The 15,305-nt window shown below is 45.0% G+C and overlaps 1 protein-coding gene across 1 annotated transcript; it reads left to right on the top strand.

The window, feature by feature from the left end:
• The first annotated feature begins 4,213 nt into the window (after positions 1 to 4,213).
• On the top strand, positions 4,214 to 8,231 carry pdp2 (putative pyruvate dehydrogenase phosphatase isoenzyme 2). Its single transcript, XM_018752547.2, has 2 exons — positions 4,214 to 4,281; positions 6,503 to 8,231. Exon 2 carries the CDS (start codon positions 6,550 to 6,552, stop codon positions 8,137 to 8,139), a length of 1,590 nt encoding a protein of 529 aa, XP_018608063.2. The 5' UTR covers positions 4,214 to 4,281; positions 6,503 to 6,549; the 3' UTR covers positions 8,140 to 8,231.
• The last annotated feature ends 7,074 nt before the right edge of the window (positions 8,232 to 15,305 follow it).

Below are 15,305 nucleotides of genomic sequence, written 5' to 3'. Positions count from 1 at the left end.
AGGAGTGAGATTTCAACCGACAATAAAGCTACTCATTTCCCTGAACTTAAAATGTCTTTCTTATTTTGGTAAAATATACACATATTTAAAAACCTTTATCTATTAAACTTCATTATACAAATATTTTCATGCAATTTTACTCATTTGGAAATGTTGCTTTCTGGTCATTTTAAAAGGATATAACTGCTATTTTAAAAGGACTTTGTAATAGATGTTTAGCACTTTGAATGTGGGTCTCAGAAAATATGGAGCCTGAAAAGTTCAGTCATTGTTTAAACGAATGACTACCTTTCAGCATGCTTTCAACTATCGGTATAAAAGCACACCATTGATCTCCATTATCCGTGTGCCGAATTGATGGACCCATGGTGATTTATCAGAAAAAGCACACAAATTTGCTGCAGAGTCCAAAACTGGGTTCTAGCTTCAGACTTTTCTTTCTCCTCGGATTTGAAAGGCGTCCTGCTCTCCTGCTCAGACGAGAAAAATGTAATCCTTGTGTCCAGTGAATGGAGAAGCTGTCTTTGCCCAGCCTGACCGATCAATGGACAGCGTCTCCCACCAGCACAGGAATGCTGAACTCTCAGGGGCCTCCTTCTCTAGCATTGCCCAGGAGTCCTGGAGCCCAGCTCTAGAGATCCTGCAGGATGTTCATGTCCCTGTTTGGTACACGTGGCACCCAGCAGCACTCAGTCATTCAGAGAGTGACAGCGGGGAACACATGAACACCTGTGAGGGGGGCCTATAGACATTACAAAGAGTTCCACCTCTGTAGGGGAATGATTTTTATTCCTATTAAAGATTCCTGTTCTGAAGATCTGACTCACCAGGTGGCATGGTGGCACGGTGCGTATCTCACAGTGCCTAAGTGGTGCAAGAAGACATGGGTTTGATCCCTGCTCAATCTGTATGGAGTTTACATGTTCTCCCTGTGTGTGTGTGGGTTTCCTCCCACAGTCTAAAGATGTGCTGTTTAGGTTCCCCTATAGTGTTTGAGTGACACAGAAAGTGTCTGTTCCACTGATGTGTGGATGAGTGACCCATTGTAAGTATCTAGCAGTGTAAGCCACCTTGGTGAATAAGGTGTGTGTGGGCTGATAACACTACACAGAGGTCACTGGAAGTTGCTTTGGAGAAAAATGTCTGCTAAATAAATGTAAAACTGAGTAACAAGAGGAATTCCCAGGTTTGGACACAGTTTACCATGGTGAAACTGAATTCCTCTTAACTATGACATTTCATTTTAAAGAGACATGTATGTTAAGTGTTAAGTATGATGGCCCTCTTCCATGCCTTTAACATGCTTAAATGTTAAAGGTCTGTTTTAAATTTCGCCATCAACTTATCTTGAGGATTACTGGTTTGTTTACTTTTGACAAATTTGCAAACAGAAAGCACAGTCAGATATGCTTATGGTCTGGCAGAGGCCAGTATTACCATGGTGAGTCTTCCCTCCTGGGACCAAAGGTACTATGTACCTGTTTGGGAAAGTCTGTGCGGATTTTTCCGGAATTTTCTGACGGGGGCAAGGCAACGCTGGTCCATTAAGTAAAGGAGCCCAAGGCTCATTGTATCACTCCCAGACACTCCAATGAACGGAGCCCTTGTTTGCTGAGGCCCTGCAGTCAGGCTGCCACGTCACAGTGCCTGTTATCTGGACAACACACGTTGCATAGCTCCCAATAACAAGCTCACATGTCAACCACCGAAGGCGGAATATGACCTCCTGACAAACAAGAACACACACACCTGACCAGTTCATTAGCTAGTGTTCGGCACTGTGGAAAGTTATCAACTGTATACCTTTATTCATTTAGCAGATGCTTTTCTCCAAAGCGACTTCCAATGAACTCTATGTAGTGTTATCAGCCCACACACCTTATTCACCAAGGTGACTTACAGTGCTAGATACACTACTTACAATCAGCCACCTGACAGTGGAGCAGACTTTCTCTCTGTGTCACACAGTACAGGTGATTTTAGACTCACCAGTCCATCTGACAGCATATCTTTGGACTGTGGGAGGAAACCAGAGCACCCAGCAGAAACCCTCACAGACATGGGGAGAACATGCAAACTCCACACAGACTGAGGGGGGATTGAACCCACATCCTCTTGCATCACTGTGAGGCAGCAATGGATGAGCCACAAGTCCACAACAGAGCATGCCTGTCTATAAATCTGTTTACCTTGTCTAACAGCTGACATTTATCTCCAACTTAGAATGTAAATCTACTTACAATTATTTATCCGTTTATACGGCTCAATAATTTACTAAGGCAATTTAGGGTAAATACCTTGCTCAAGGGTACAGCAGCTGGAGGAAAGATTTGAATCAGCAACCTTTGGATCTGAAGGTAGCAGGTCTAACTACTTCACTAGCAGCAGCCTCTACGTGCGCATATGGTCATGAACACACACACACACACACACACACACACACACACACACACACACACACACATTTTCAGAACCACTTGTCCCATACGGGGTCGCGGGGAACCGGAGCCTACCCGGTAACACAGGGCGTAAGGCCAGAGGGGGAGGGGACACACCCAGGACGGGACGCCAGTCCGCCGCAAGGCACCCCAAGCAGGACTCGAACCCCAGACCCACCGGAGAGCAGGACCCGGTCCAACCCACTGCGCCCCCCGCTGGTCATGAACAATTCAATGTATTATTACATAGAGAAAAATGTTTTCTTTCAAGAGCATATGGTAAATAAACGTAGAACATGATGATTAAGAATATCGACTCATAACCAGAGGGCTGCTTCAGGTCCCACTCACAGTCTTGCAGTAGTAGCCTTTAGCCTTTATTTAATCTGAAGGGTTTCAGGGAAATACCCAGCTAGAAAAGTGCCTACACACGTAAGGTCAAAAGAGCTTTTTCTGACAGTCTGAACTATATTCCATTATTAAAATTATATTTAGTAAGCAGCCAGACTTATGTGCTAACATACTGTATGTATGTATGTAACAACTCTTCCCAGGTAGTTGTACTGACTGTATTAATATTTAGCAACAGTCAGTTTTAGATAACTGAAGCACAACAGTGCCGATCTCTGCCTCTGTACAGCACTTTGTGTGTTTCAAAGCGGTTCAGCTTTTACACTTGATTTAGCACCGGACTGCTGTGTGTTGTATCGTTAGAGTTCTCCCAGCCATCCGCCACGCCGTTGGTGCCAACAAGTACGGAGAGCTTGAGCAGGAATGCTTGGGGGTGGCGGGGCGAGAGGACGTGGGTTCAATCCCTGCTCAGTCTGTGTGGAGTTTGCATGTTCTCTCCATGTCTGCGTGGTTTTCCTGCGGATGCTCTGGTTTCCTCCCACAGTCCAAAGATATGCTGTTCAGGTTCACCCACAGTATGTGAGAGACAGAGAGAGTGTGTTCCACTGAGGTATGGATGAGCGACCCATTGTAAGTAGTGTATCTAATAGTGTAAGTCACCTTGGTGAATAAGATGTGTGGGTTGATAACACTACATAGAGTTCATTGGAAGTCGCTTTGGAGAAAAGTGTCTGCTAAATAAATAAATGTAATGTAGAGATCATCCAAGCTTTGCAACCACTGGGATGGTTCAGTCAGCCAATGGTCAAGGTAAATGAAATGTGAGTAGGTTCTCATGGTCTGCTCTGGTTTCAATCCTGCTCACACATACCTGTGTGTTTCGGCTATATAAGCTGTTCTCGCTTGAGCTTTTGGTAACTTGGCCTACGACTGCAAATAAGGCCAGATATGAGAGCGAGTAGAATTGCAGGAGCTCAGTGTCACCTCAGCACCTCGCCCATCTAGGGGACAGTTGTGCAAACGGTATTTTTTGCAGAAATCATTAACAACTGGAAAACGCACCAAACTGTCAAAATTCAATATTTGTTACTTTTTCTACAGAGGAGCATATGAAGTAAAATTGCACATAAAGAAATACATACTAAAGAACCGTATATAAAGCAACACTGACTGAGTTGAAATTCTTGAGAAAAAAAACATCGGTATGATGAAAATAAGAACTAGAAACGACGCACCCTCAGATCGCGTTTCACAACGTGTCACAATCACGTGACGCGCCAGTCAGCATTAAACCCAAGTCGACTGTCTACGTCAACGACGAGCCCGCCAGTTCACCAATAAGAATTATGAAAAAATAACTCATCCAGTTATTATCCAATCAGAAATACGGGGCGGATCCTCTATTTAAAGTCTGCTGTCACGGAGAGGAAGTGGACCGACAGGAGGGAGAGGAGTCGTCGGTGTACCGCTGTATCTACGCACAGTTTTACAGGTGATGTGTGTTTCTTAAATTAATACTTAAAATATATGTTATTAACAACACACTGATCGCAGAGATTGACCGAGATTAGGGCAGTATTTCCCTGTAAGTAGTGTATCTAGAAGTGTAACACGCAGTCACGTGTTCGGTGTGTTTTGTAAGTTTGACACAATCGCGCGCGTGTATGTTATGTGAGAGTCAGTGTGTATGTTAATATGAGTGTATGTGTGTGTTTGTTTAAACATCTTACCAAAATGCCTCAATGTAATTGGGTTGCAATTGCTGATGGAGGTGTAGCAGGATGGACCTCTGACCAAGGCAATAAGGCAGTGATGAGGCTCTGGGGGGGAGGAGGTGTCCCAGGTGGTCTTCATCAAGTAGTATTTAAAAAACATATACATATATTATCTAATACTTACAGTTACCTTGAGATGTGTGTAAATATTGAGGGTTTGCAGAGGTGAAGGTATATGATGTGATATTTACTGCTTTGGCGATTTGGGGAAAAAACTAAAAAGTGGTAGTGATGGTACTGGTGTCTCACAGCTCCTGACAGTAGGTTTGAATCCAGTTCATTTTTCTGTGCTGTTTGTATGTTTTTCTTTTGTAATTTTATTGGTTTCCTCAGGGTGCTCTGGTTTCCTCTCATGGTCCAAAGACACGTGTTTCATCTGGAGATTCTAAATTGTCCTTTTTGTGTGTGTGTGTGTGTGTGTGTGTGTGTGTGGAGAGAGAGAGAGAGATCATGCTGTAATGGACTGGTGCCCTGTCCAGGTTGTACCCTTATCGCACCCTATGGTTCTAGGAGAAGCTCTAGACTGTATTGATCCAGCTCTGGAACAGTGGTTACTGAAAATGCATAAGAGAGGCTGTACAACTAGTAATGAGGGTTATGTATGTTTTTCTGCATATGGTGTATGAATATGTAATAGTTAAACTAAATTCAGTAAGTGTTAGAAAACTGGCTAAATTAAAAAGGTAAATAATGGTAGAACTATAACTCAGTGTTTCATGTCAGTAAAAACACAGTTGTAGATATTTAACGTGGAAGCCGTGCTGGAGAGGGGGCACAGTTAAAGTTTTTACTGACTGAATCCCTGTGTTTATGTAGAGCAGCTTAATTATTGCATGTCTGTAATTCTGTCAGATACCAGTAAAGACTCCAGGTGCTGCTGTGGTTAGAGCTGCTGCTTTTGGACCCAAAGATCATGGGTTGAAATCCTGCTTCCAGCTGAAGGGCCCTTTAGCAAGATACTTACCTTAAATTGCTTCAGTAAAATTGCCCAGCTGTAAATGAGTAAATAATTGTAAGTAGCCTAACAATGTCAGTTGCTCTGGGAGAAGGTGTCAGCTAAATTAATAAATGTAAATGGAAGGCAGTACCTGCTGAACTAATTCACCTGACTTGGACTTTTTCCCCATGTTTTATGACATTGAATTACAGTATATTTACTGTAACTAGATTTTTTTTTTGTCACAGACAAACAAAACACTTGTTAATTTCAAAGCCACGTCACATTTCATGTATTTTTATTAATTTAAAAGATGCTCTGCTGTGAAAGAACCTACAACTCGAGAGAAAACAAAGAGCATGAAAGCAGACAGATGTAGATACAGACATGCGATTCTCCAGGTACAGGCAAAAAGTGCAAAACTGCTGTTACCATCTTACATCACATACAGCTGCATATAACATTGATAAGGAACACTTTTCAAAAATATTTTTTAAACAAAAGTGAAGGGGGGTGTGGTGGGTTGGTCCGGGTCCTGCTCTTCGGTGGGTCTGGGGTTCGAGTCCCGCTTGGGGTGCCTTGCAATGGACTGGCGTCCCGTCCTGAGTGTGTCCCCCTCCGGCCTTATGCACTGTGTGCCAGGTTAGGCTCCGTTTCCCTGTGCCCCGTATGGGGTCAGCAATTCGGATGAATGGAAGGTATGTGAAGAGACATGAGATCAGGAGAGAAGCGGGTTACTAAGAGATGTTTTGTTTTGAGACCCTTCTTGAATGTTTAGTGGGACAGAGGGAGCTCAATCCACCACAATGAAGCCAGAACTGAGAATCCAATCAATCTCAATTTACTTACAAATATAGAAAACACTTGAATCACGTACATCTGTGTTTTAATGAAATAAAATATGAAGTCTGAGGAGGGTGTACACATACCATACTTGTATAAGTACGGTATGTGTACCACTGTGAAATAATGGTCCCCTGTTTTCTGATTGCTCTTCCCAGTTTCTACAAGGGAGCAGCAGACAATACCCCTGGGCCTCGGGACCAAGATGTCTGCTGTTGTGGTCTCGCGTTTCTTGCGGGGTGTAAACCGGCCCATTATTTGCGTGATCCGCGATCACCAGAGACTCTACTGCAGAGTGTCGCGTCTTCCCCCCCGCACCCTCTCCCGACCCAGACGGGCCAAGCCGTCTGGCTCCTCTTCCCAGAACGGACCCAGTGTACCCTGGGCTGAGCGGCAGCCCTCCTCCCAGGAGGAGCCAGACTTCTACCTGAGTGGCACGCAGGTGGACGGAATCCTACGGACCAACGAGCAGGCTGTGGTCAACCCCGAGTTTGATGGGCGTGGTCCGAGTGCTGTGCTTCGCTTTGAGAGCAACCAGTTGGCAGCGAACGTGCCCAATGAGGATCGGCGCAGCGCCGCCACCTGCCTGCAGACCAAAGGCATGCTTTTCGGTGTATTTGACGGCCATGGTGGCCACGCCTGTGCACAGACGGTCAGCGAGCGCCTCCTCTACTATGTGGCCGTGGCCCTCATGCCCCAGCGGGTTCTGGAGGAGGTGGAGAATGCCATGGAGAGCGGGCGCCCTGTTCCGCCCATCCTGAAGTGGCACAAGCACCACAGTGACTACAGCTACCGGAAACTTACCTCGCTGTACGTGGAGAACCTGCGAGTCTTCTGGCAGGAGTTGCTGCAAGGTGAGGAGTCTGGTGCCGGGGGGAGCATGGGACCCTCAGATGCGCTTGTCTATGCCTTCCGCAGGCTCGATGCCGATATCTCCCTGGAGGCACAGGCAGCTCAGGCCAGTGAGCTCATGAGGAGTGCTGCAGTGCAGGCGGCCTTTGCAGGGTCCACGGCCTGCGTGGCCCACATTGGGGCGGAGGGGGTGCACGTGGCCAATGCCGGGGACTGCCGTGCCGTGCTGGGGGTGCAAGAGGAGGACGGCAGCTGGAGCGCCGTGCCGCTGTCACATGACCACAACGCAGAGAACGAGAGGGAGCTGGCGCGGGTCAGGGCGAGGCACCCCAAAGCCGAGGAGGGCACCGTGGTGCAGGACGGGCGCCTGCTGGGCATCCTCATGCCCCTCCGGGCTTTTGGTGATGTACGCTTCAAGTGGAGCCAGGAGCTACAGCAGAGTGTGCTGGAGAATGGCTGCGACCAGGACTCCCTCAACATCTTCCAGTACTCGCCGGCCAACTACCTGACGCCACCCTACCTCGACGTAACCCCAGAGGTGACCTACCACCGACTGCGGCCAAAGGACCGCTTCCTCATCCTGGCGTCAGACGGGCTGTGGGATGCATTGGGCAGTGAGGAGGCCGTGCGCCTGGTGGCTGAGCACCTGACGGGCTTGCCTATGCGAGCGCCCGTGTCGGCTAGTGAGCGCCAGGTGAGCCTGGGCCAGATGCACACGCTGCTGCAGCGGCGTCGTGCCCGGGCTATGCCCCCACCAGACACTAACGCTGCCACGCATCTCATCCGCCACGCCATCGGTGCCAACGAGTACGGGGAGCTTGAGCAGGAGCGCCTGGAAGCCATGCTGGCTCTGCCTGACGACCTGGCCCGGATGTACAGGGATGACATCACGGTTACCATTGTCTATTTCAACCCCAACATCAGCAAGCACAGCAGCACCTAAAGGTGGCTCTCTAGTGACCCTAGCGTTACTCCACTGCATGGCATAGTGGTTAGAGCCGTCGACCTCCACTCGATGCACACAGGTTTGAATCCCCAGTCCTGTTGTAGTACCCTTGGTCCAGGTAATTAACCTGAACTGATACAGTAAGAATGACCTTGCTATAGAAATGGGTAAATCTGTGTAAGTAGTGTACAAACCTCAAGTTGTAAGGTGCTTTGGAAAAAGAGATAAAAGATTAAAAACAAAAATACACTCGACCCTTGATGTTCGTGGGGGTTCTTTGCATGACCCCCTACAAACATTCTTTGAATTGCCATCAATTACCCTACAGAGGCAGTAAACCTGAAATAACAAATCTTAAACTATAAATAAATGTAGAAATTAGTTAAGGCAGAAGGAAAAACAAGTTAAAATAAATTTAAACTCATTGTTCTTACTTCTATTCCAAATGTAGACTACAAGAAATGAGACACAGGTGTGAGGAAGATCTTTTATTTGCTTCTACTGGCATGCATGATAGTTGTTATTATTCCAGTTCTTTGAATTTAACAGCTTTTCAGCTGGTATTAAAACTATACCCACTTGAGTCCTCATCATTAATATTATTGTTTGTGGGAACAAATTCCACTAATTAAAACAATGTTAAAATGCGCAAACATTAAGGGTTGATTGTAATAAGCACATCACCATCATTCCAGCAGAACTCCTGGGCTCACCTACTGTTCGAGCCCCTCTCTGTCTCCGGTCTGACAGTCTCGGTGTCACGGGACCAGACCCCTGTAACATTTGCAGATGCTGATGTTGCACACACGTGTGCTTCCTGTGGCTCGTTAAAGTGGGGAAAAACAGCTGTTTATCCAAAGGATTTAACGATAGTTTGTGTTACTACATGACTACGGTATTTTGATTACTCTGGGAATTTAGCTCAAGTCTGGACAGAAATTAATGTAAATATGTATCTTCTCAATGTCTTCTTGAATCTTTTTCATTGAAAAGTCTTCATCTTCCATCTTTAGATATTTTTTCCGTACTTCTGTGTGTGAAATTTATTAAAGCAATTATGCAGTATGATTTGAATTTACTGGCTGTTTTCAGTCCTCAGGTAACAGGGCAACAAACACTTCCGAGGACATAAGTGACATAATGGGTACATGGTTCGAATCCCCACTCTCTCTGTAGTGCCCGATTAAGATACCCTGAATTAATACAGTAAAAATTACCCTGCTGTATAAATGGGTAAATAATTGTACTTAGCTTAACATGAATTGCCCTGGAGAGAAGTGTCAGCTAATGAAGACATAACCTGAAGGTTCTTGGTTCAAATCTTTTTCTTACTGTTGTACCCTTGACAAAAAATACTTACCATAAATGGATCCCCAGGGTGTCTTAATTTATGTATAAATGGGTATATAATCATAGCATTACAAATTGCAATGGAACAAAGCTAAAAAGAGCTATATTATTTTTTCTTTTATTGTTTTATTTTTTTAAATATTAATAAGATATAGAATGGTTGAAACATGTGATCTCCCATGAATGTGAGTGATCACTTTTCAGAAGGTCTTTGAATTACTGTTTTGTATGTACACATTGAAGGTCATTTGTACTGTACTGTAGTAATGTATGTACTGTAGTTTCTCCATTTCTTGGTATTGCTGTTATTGTTCATTTGTCCCCCACATTGCTGCTACAGTGATGCTGTTTAAATAAATTTTGAAGGTCAATTTGGCTTGCTCAAGCACTTGAATATGTCTATATACCGATCAGCCAGAACATTAAAGCCACTGACAGGTGAAGTGAATAACACTGATTATCTCATTTCAATAGTACCTGTCAGGGGGCGGGATATATTAGGCAGCAAGTGAACATTCACTTATTGAATTTGATGTGTTGGAAACAGAAAAAATGGGCAAGCGTAAGGATCTGAGTGATTTGACAAGGGCCAAATTATGATGGCTAGACGACTGGGTCAGAGCATCTCCAAAATACCAGGTCGGGTGGGGTGTTCCTGGTGTGCAGTGGTTAGTACCTACCAGTACTACCACCCAAAGTGGTCCAAGGAAGGGAAACCGGTGAACCGGCGACCCGGTCAGGGGTGGCCGAGGCTCATTGATGCATGTGGGGAGCGAAGACTAGCCTCTCTGGTCCTATCCCATGGAACAGCTACTGCAGCACAAAATGCTGAAAACCTTAATGCCATGATAGAAAGGTGTCAGAACACAGTGCAGTGAACACACAGCCTGTTGCGTATGGGGCTGCATAGCCGCAGACCGGTCACAGTGTCCATGCAGACCCCTATCCGCCACTGAAAGCGCCTACAATGGGCACGTGAGCATCAGAACTGGACCATGGAGCCATGGAAGAACGTTGTCTGGTCTGATGAATCACATTTTCTTTTGCATCAGTGGACGGTCGGATGCATATGCATTGTTTACCCGGGGAAGAGATGGCAGCAGGATGTACTATGGGAAGAAGGCAAGCCGGCAGTTGCAGCGTGATGCTCTGGGCAATGTTCTTCTTGGAAACCTTGGGTCCTGGCATTCATGTGGCTGTTACTTTGACACATACCACCTACCTAAAGATTGTTGTAGACCATGTACACCCCTTCATGGCAACAGTATTCCCTGATAGCAGCGGCCTCTTTCAGCAGGATAATGCTCTCTGCCACACTACAAATATTGTTCAGGAATGGTTTGAGGAACATGACAAAGAGTTCAAGGTGTTGACTTGACCTTCAAATTCCCCAGATCTCAGTCTGATCGAGCATCTGTGGGATGTACTGGAAAAACAAGTCCGATCCATGGAGGCCCCACCTTGCAACTTACAGCATTTAAAGGATCTGTTGCTAACATCTTGGTGCAAGATACCACAGGACACTTTCAGAGGTCTCCTGGAGTCCATGCCTTGACGGATCAGAGGTGTTTTAGTGGCATGAGTGGGACCTACACAATATTAGGCAGGTGGTTTTAATTTTTTGGCTGATTGGTGTATAAATGAACCTGTGACCTTCGGGTCCCGTACCTGCCTTGGTTAGTAGCTTAGTGGTTGGAGCTGCTGCCTTTGGACCCAAAGGTTGGAGGTTTGACCAGCATGAGTATTTGTGAACCTATATCAATAATGTTAAAATAAACAAACATATGGCACATGGTTACCTATCCACACTTCTAGCACATGGCCTGTGGATGCTGGGAATGGACAGTATACATGGAATGATGCAAGGTGTCCTAGTGCACTCAAATTCCCTTTGAGTCTGTAAAAGAAGTGCCGTGTTAACAGTCTCCTTCCGGATGGGGTGCCGAAACACCCGCCTTCCCACTTTCTGCTGCAGTCACAGTTCACTCTCCTCTCTCTCTCTCTTCCATTCCAATTATTGTCAGTCCAGTGGCACAGCCTGCTACACACACACACACACACACACACACACACACATATTTCTCAATGAGACCGTAAGCTGAAACGTACTTTTTTGGTGCTGTTTCCACCTACAGTGAACTTTGGAAGCAATACAAAGGATCTTGAGTTTGTTAAGCAGGACCTTCTTTGTATTAATATATAAAAAATAATGTTGCTATTCATCTTGTGTGTTTTGGGTAGTTTTTCAGAGAACTTGTCCTGGAGCTGTTTGAGATCAAAAGTTCCGTTAATAGTGGTGATTTGGACCCAATGACGTCACTATGGATGGTGTCGCCCCCCATGGACTTCTTCCCTAACCAGACCATACAGAATCCTTAGTAATGTTTTTTGTACTAATGTTACTCGTATATCGTAATTCCCCTATATCACTGAATGTAATGGAAATAGTAATGACATAAACAACTAGCAAAATTAAGATTACACCTTTAAATTACAGTATCATACGCACAGCCTAAATCAGTAAATGTTATGAATTTACACATCATGTGGTTAAACTGAAAATTCAGTAAGAAAACAATAGAATTCCAAGCAAAAACTTTTAAGATCAAAATTATGTTTATTTTAACGTTATTGATATAGGTTCACAAATACTAATTATCACAATATTGTAGCTGAAACGCCAGAAAATAAAGGAAAAACAGCAGCAACGAAAACAAGCGCGCTCCAGACGAATCCACGTGATTCGAAGCGTCACGGTAATTGGGTAATAATGAGGGCTGTGAGCGGAGCGCATTGGAAGATTCAAAAAGTCAATTAGCATAGAGTTTTATTCTAGGTACAGTATGCTGATACATATAAGGTGGGCTTTATAACGAAAAAATGTTTTTGTTCTTATAAGTAACGACAGGGATATTTTTATAAAAAATATGCCTTCTGCTGCAACACTGCACAAACATTTTGTAGACAGTCATTTTGGTGTTACCCCCTCTGATGGTCTCACCAGGTGCGGTCCGCACCCCCACACCCCCCCCCAGAGACGCCACTGTTTGGACCCCCGCCTTAAGGAAGCATTTAGTGGAAGTGACTCGGTTCGGTCGTCAGGGGAAGGCGGTGCGCGGTGCGTAAATCTCGTGCTGTTCTGACACAAGTGTCCACAAGGGGGCGGGATTGACCACATTACCGCGAGCCCGCCGACCTGGGACGAACTGGTTTTGTTTTCTAGTATTTCAGTGGCAGCGGTCTGCGTTTGTGCCTCATTTGTCAGTGCTTTCCGTTATCTGATTAGAATCCGCAAGAAAAATTTGTAGACCCAGAGGTGCAAAAGAATGGATTGGGATCTCTGCAGGACCATGTTACGTGTAAAGTGCAGGGATCCGTTTTCCCAAAGTGGCTCAAATGAGCATACATAAGCGCAGCTCGGAAAACAATGTGTCAAGGTATTTTAATGTAAGTGGCACCACAAGCGACACAAGTGTTCTGAATGGAGGATGAAATGTGGGGTGAGGCGGCGAACCCAGCTGAGCTCCACACTTTTGCTCATCACGGCCACGTCCTCCTCTCACCTGTAAAAAGACAGCATCCCCCCGCCATGTAAGCAAATATTCTGTTTATGGCTTCATAAATAATGAATGAAAGCAGTTCACTAGGGTATATTTAACATACTTTCCGAGGCAGGCGTCCCAGAATAGCGCCCAAGGCGCGGCCTCAGGAACGGAGATACCCGAAGAAGCGCATAATGCTGGCAATGTGGCGTAATATAAACTCATACAAAAAAAGCTCTGCGTGATATTTTAGGCAACACTGCATCTTTTATTTATACTGACATTTCTAAAACGGCAGCATTTAATCCGACCTTGACAAATGCGATATTTCATTAGGGCTTCGGGGCAAACAAACAGGGATTTTTCTGAATGCAGAAAGGAGCTTGAAATGGATGATTACAGTATGGAAACGAACGATTTAGCCTTTGAGACTCGAGCATCTTGTAAAAATGTAGTTGAGATTTGCTCAATATAAAAGTTTCACAATATGTGTTCCGTCATGGACTGAAAAAAAATGTCATGGAACAACTGTACAGAACATTCACACTATGCATATCTTTCAAAAAATGTGATACATTTTATTTAATGTAACACATTGTTACAAGCAAGATTTCAGAGCATTTTACCAAATAAAATCTATACTGCTATATGGTGGGGAAACCGATTTCGTTCTAATTTCTAGGAGAAGGAATGATTGAATAAATTTCCGCAATTATCATTTATTTATATAAGGGGCACCCTTTCTTCAAAGCAATTTATAATGGTGGATTTGTACACTAAGCTACTTACACTGATGTACCCATTTATACAGCATGGAAATTTTTACTCTATCAATGCAGGGTATTTACTTTGATCAAGGGTGCTACAGCAGGAAGTGGGATTCAATCCCATGTTTGGGTTCAAGGCAATGGCTCTAACCGTGATGCCACCTGCTGTCCTTAGACAAGCCAGCACTCCGTAGAGCTACTCAGCCTGGTCCTTGCAGAGATCCCAGCTCATGTGCACCCGTGAGAAATATAATCTATTTTCTGCTACCTCACTGTGCTCACCGCTGGAAACCAGGTAAAACTCTCTCTCTCTCTCTCTCTCTCTCTCACACACACACACACACACACACACACACACACACACACACACACTGTCCAAAACCACTTATCCCGAGCGGGGTTGAGGCAAACCGGAGCCTAACCCGACAACACAGGGCGCAAGGCTGGAGAGGGAGGGAACACACCCAGGACGGGACACCAGTCCATCGCAAGACACCCCAAGCAGGACTCGATCCCCAGACCCACTAGAGAGCATGACCTGGCCAAGCCTGCTGCACCATTGCACCCCCCCAGGTAAAACTCTTGACCCTAAATGATCACGATCCATAACAGTCACTATAAAGTATCAAAAAGCCCTACTACCATTTTACACTTTTTAAATTATTTTTAAGTCTGAATTAGGCCCTTTAAAATGACCCCAGCAGTGAAATGTATTTTGGCACCGTGGTGATTTGACAGCTCTGTGGCTGGGGTCATAGTGAGGACATTAATGACAAACGGTCACAAAGCATGTGATTTTTTTTGTGCTTATCAGGCCTGGGCTTCAAGGCCTAGGTCAAATACCAGCAATCACGCTGTCTGTGTGCACACTGTCCGTTAAGGCCGTGTGCCGTTGTCATGACTACAAACAACAAATCTCCCCACTGCTGTCTCCCATCCCTGTGAATGAGCAACCTTTCACCGTCACCGTTCAAAAAATAGGAGATGCTCTCCCAAAATATCTCACGCCAGGCTTCATAAATACCCCCCACGACACATGTGTGCTGTGTCTTGTCTTTATTTAGTAGTGCGCTGGAAACACATCATTCATAGTACAATACATATGGATGGAGAAGGCAGGCCCCCCCAGGCTCCAAGCTCCCACCATGTAGAGTGCCTGCCTTTTATAACCTTGAACCTATGAAACCTGGGATATCAGTCAAACCCAGACTGTGAAATACAGACCATACAAACCTGGTTCTACTAGTGTTCATGGCCCCAAAAACTGCAGAATGTTTTTTCAAAGCCTCTACTCTTTTCTCCATTTCTCATCTCTGTAAAAGGGTTACTGCTCACACTCTTGCTAAATGTTCATGAAACCTGGTGCTGCGATGCCATATGGGGCATTGGTCAGCTTCATAGAGCACAAGCTCCCACCCACTCACACAGTGAATATACCTTAATCTAAACTTTGAAACATAAATCTGTAATACTCAATTTGAATGTTAATGATCTTCATTTTAAT

This window comes from Scleropages formosus, chromosome 11 (genome assembly GCF_900964775.1).
Source record: "Scleropages formosus chromosome 11, fSclFor1.1, whole genome shotgun sequence".
Taxonomy (NCBI): domain Eukaryota; kingdom Metazoa; phylum Chordata; class Actinopteri; order Osteoglossiformes; family Osteoglossidae; genus Scleropages; species Scleropages formosus.
Note: the sequence above shows the minus strand (reverse complement) of the source record. Positions and strands in the feature narration are given on the sequence as shown.

Excerpts from the sequence above, each read along its gene's own strand:
- pdp2 (XM_018752547.2), top strand. The coding sequence starts at position 6,550 with ATGTCTGCTGTTGTGGTCTCGCGTTTCTTGCGGGGTGTAAACCGGCCC.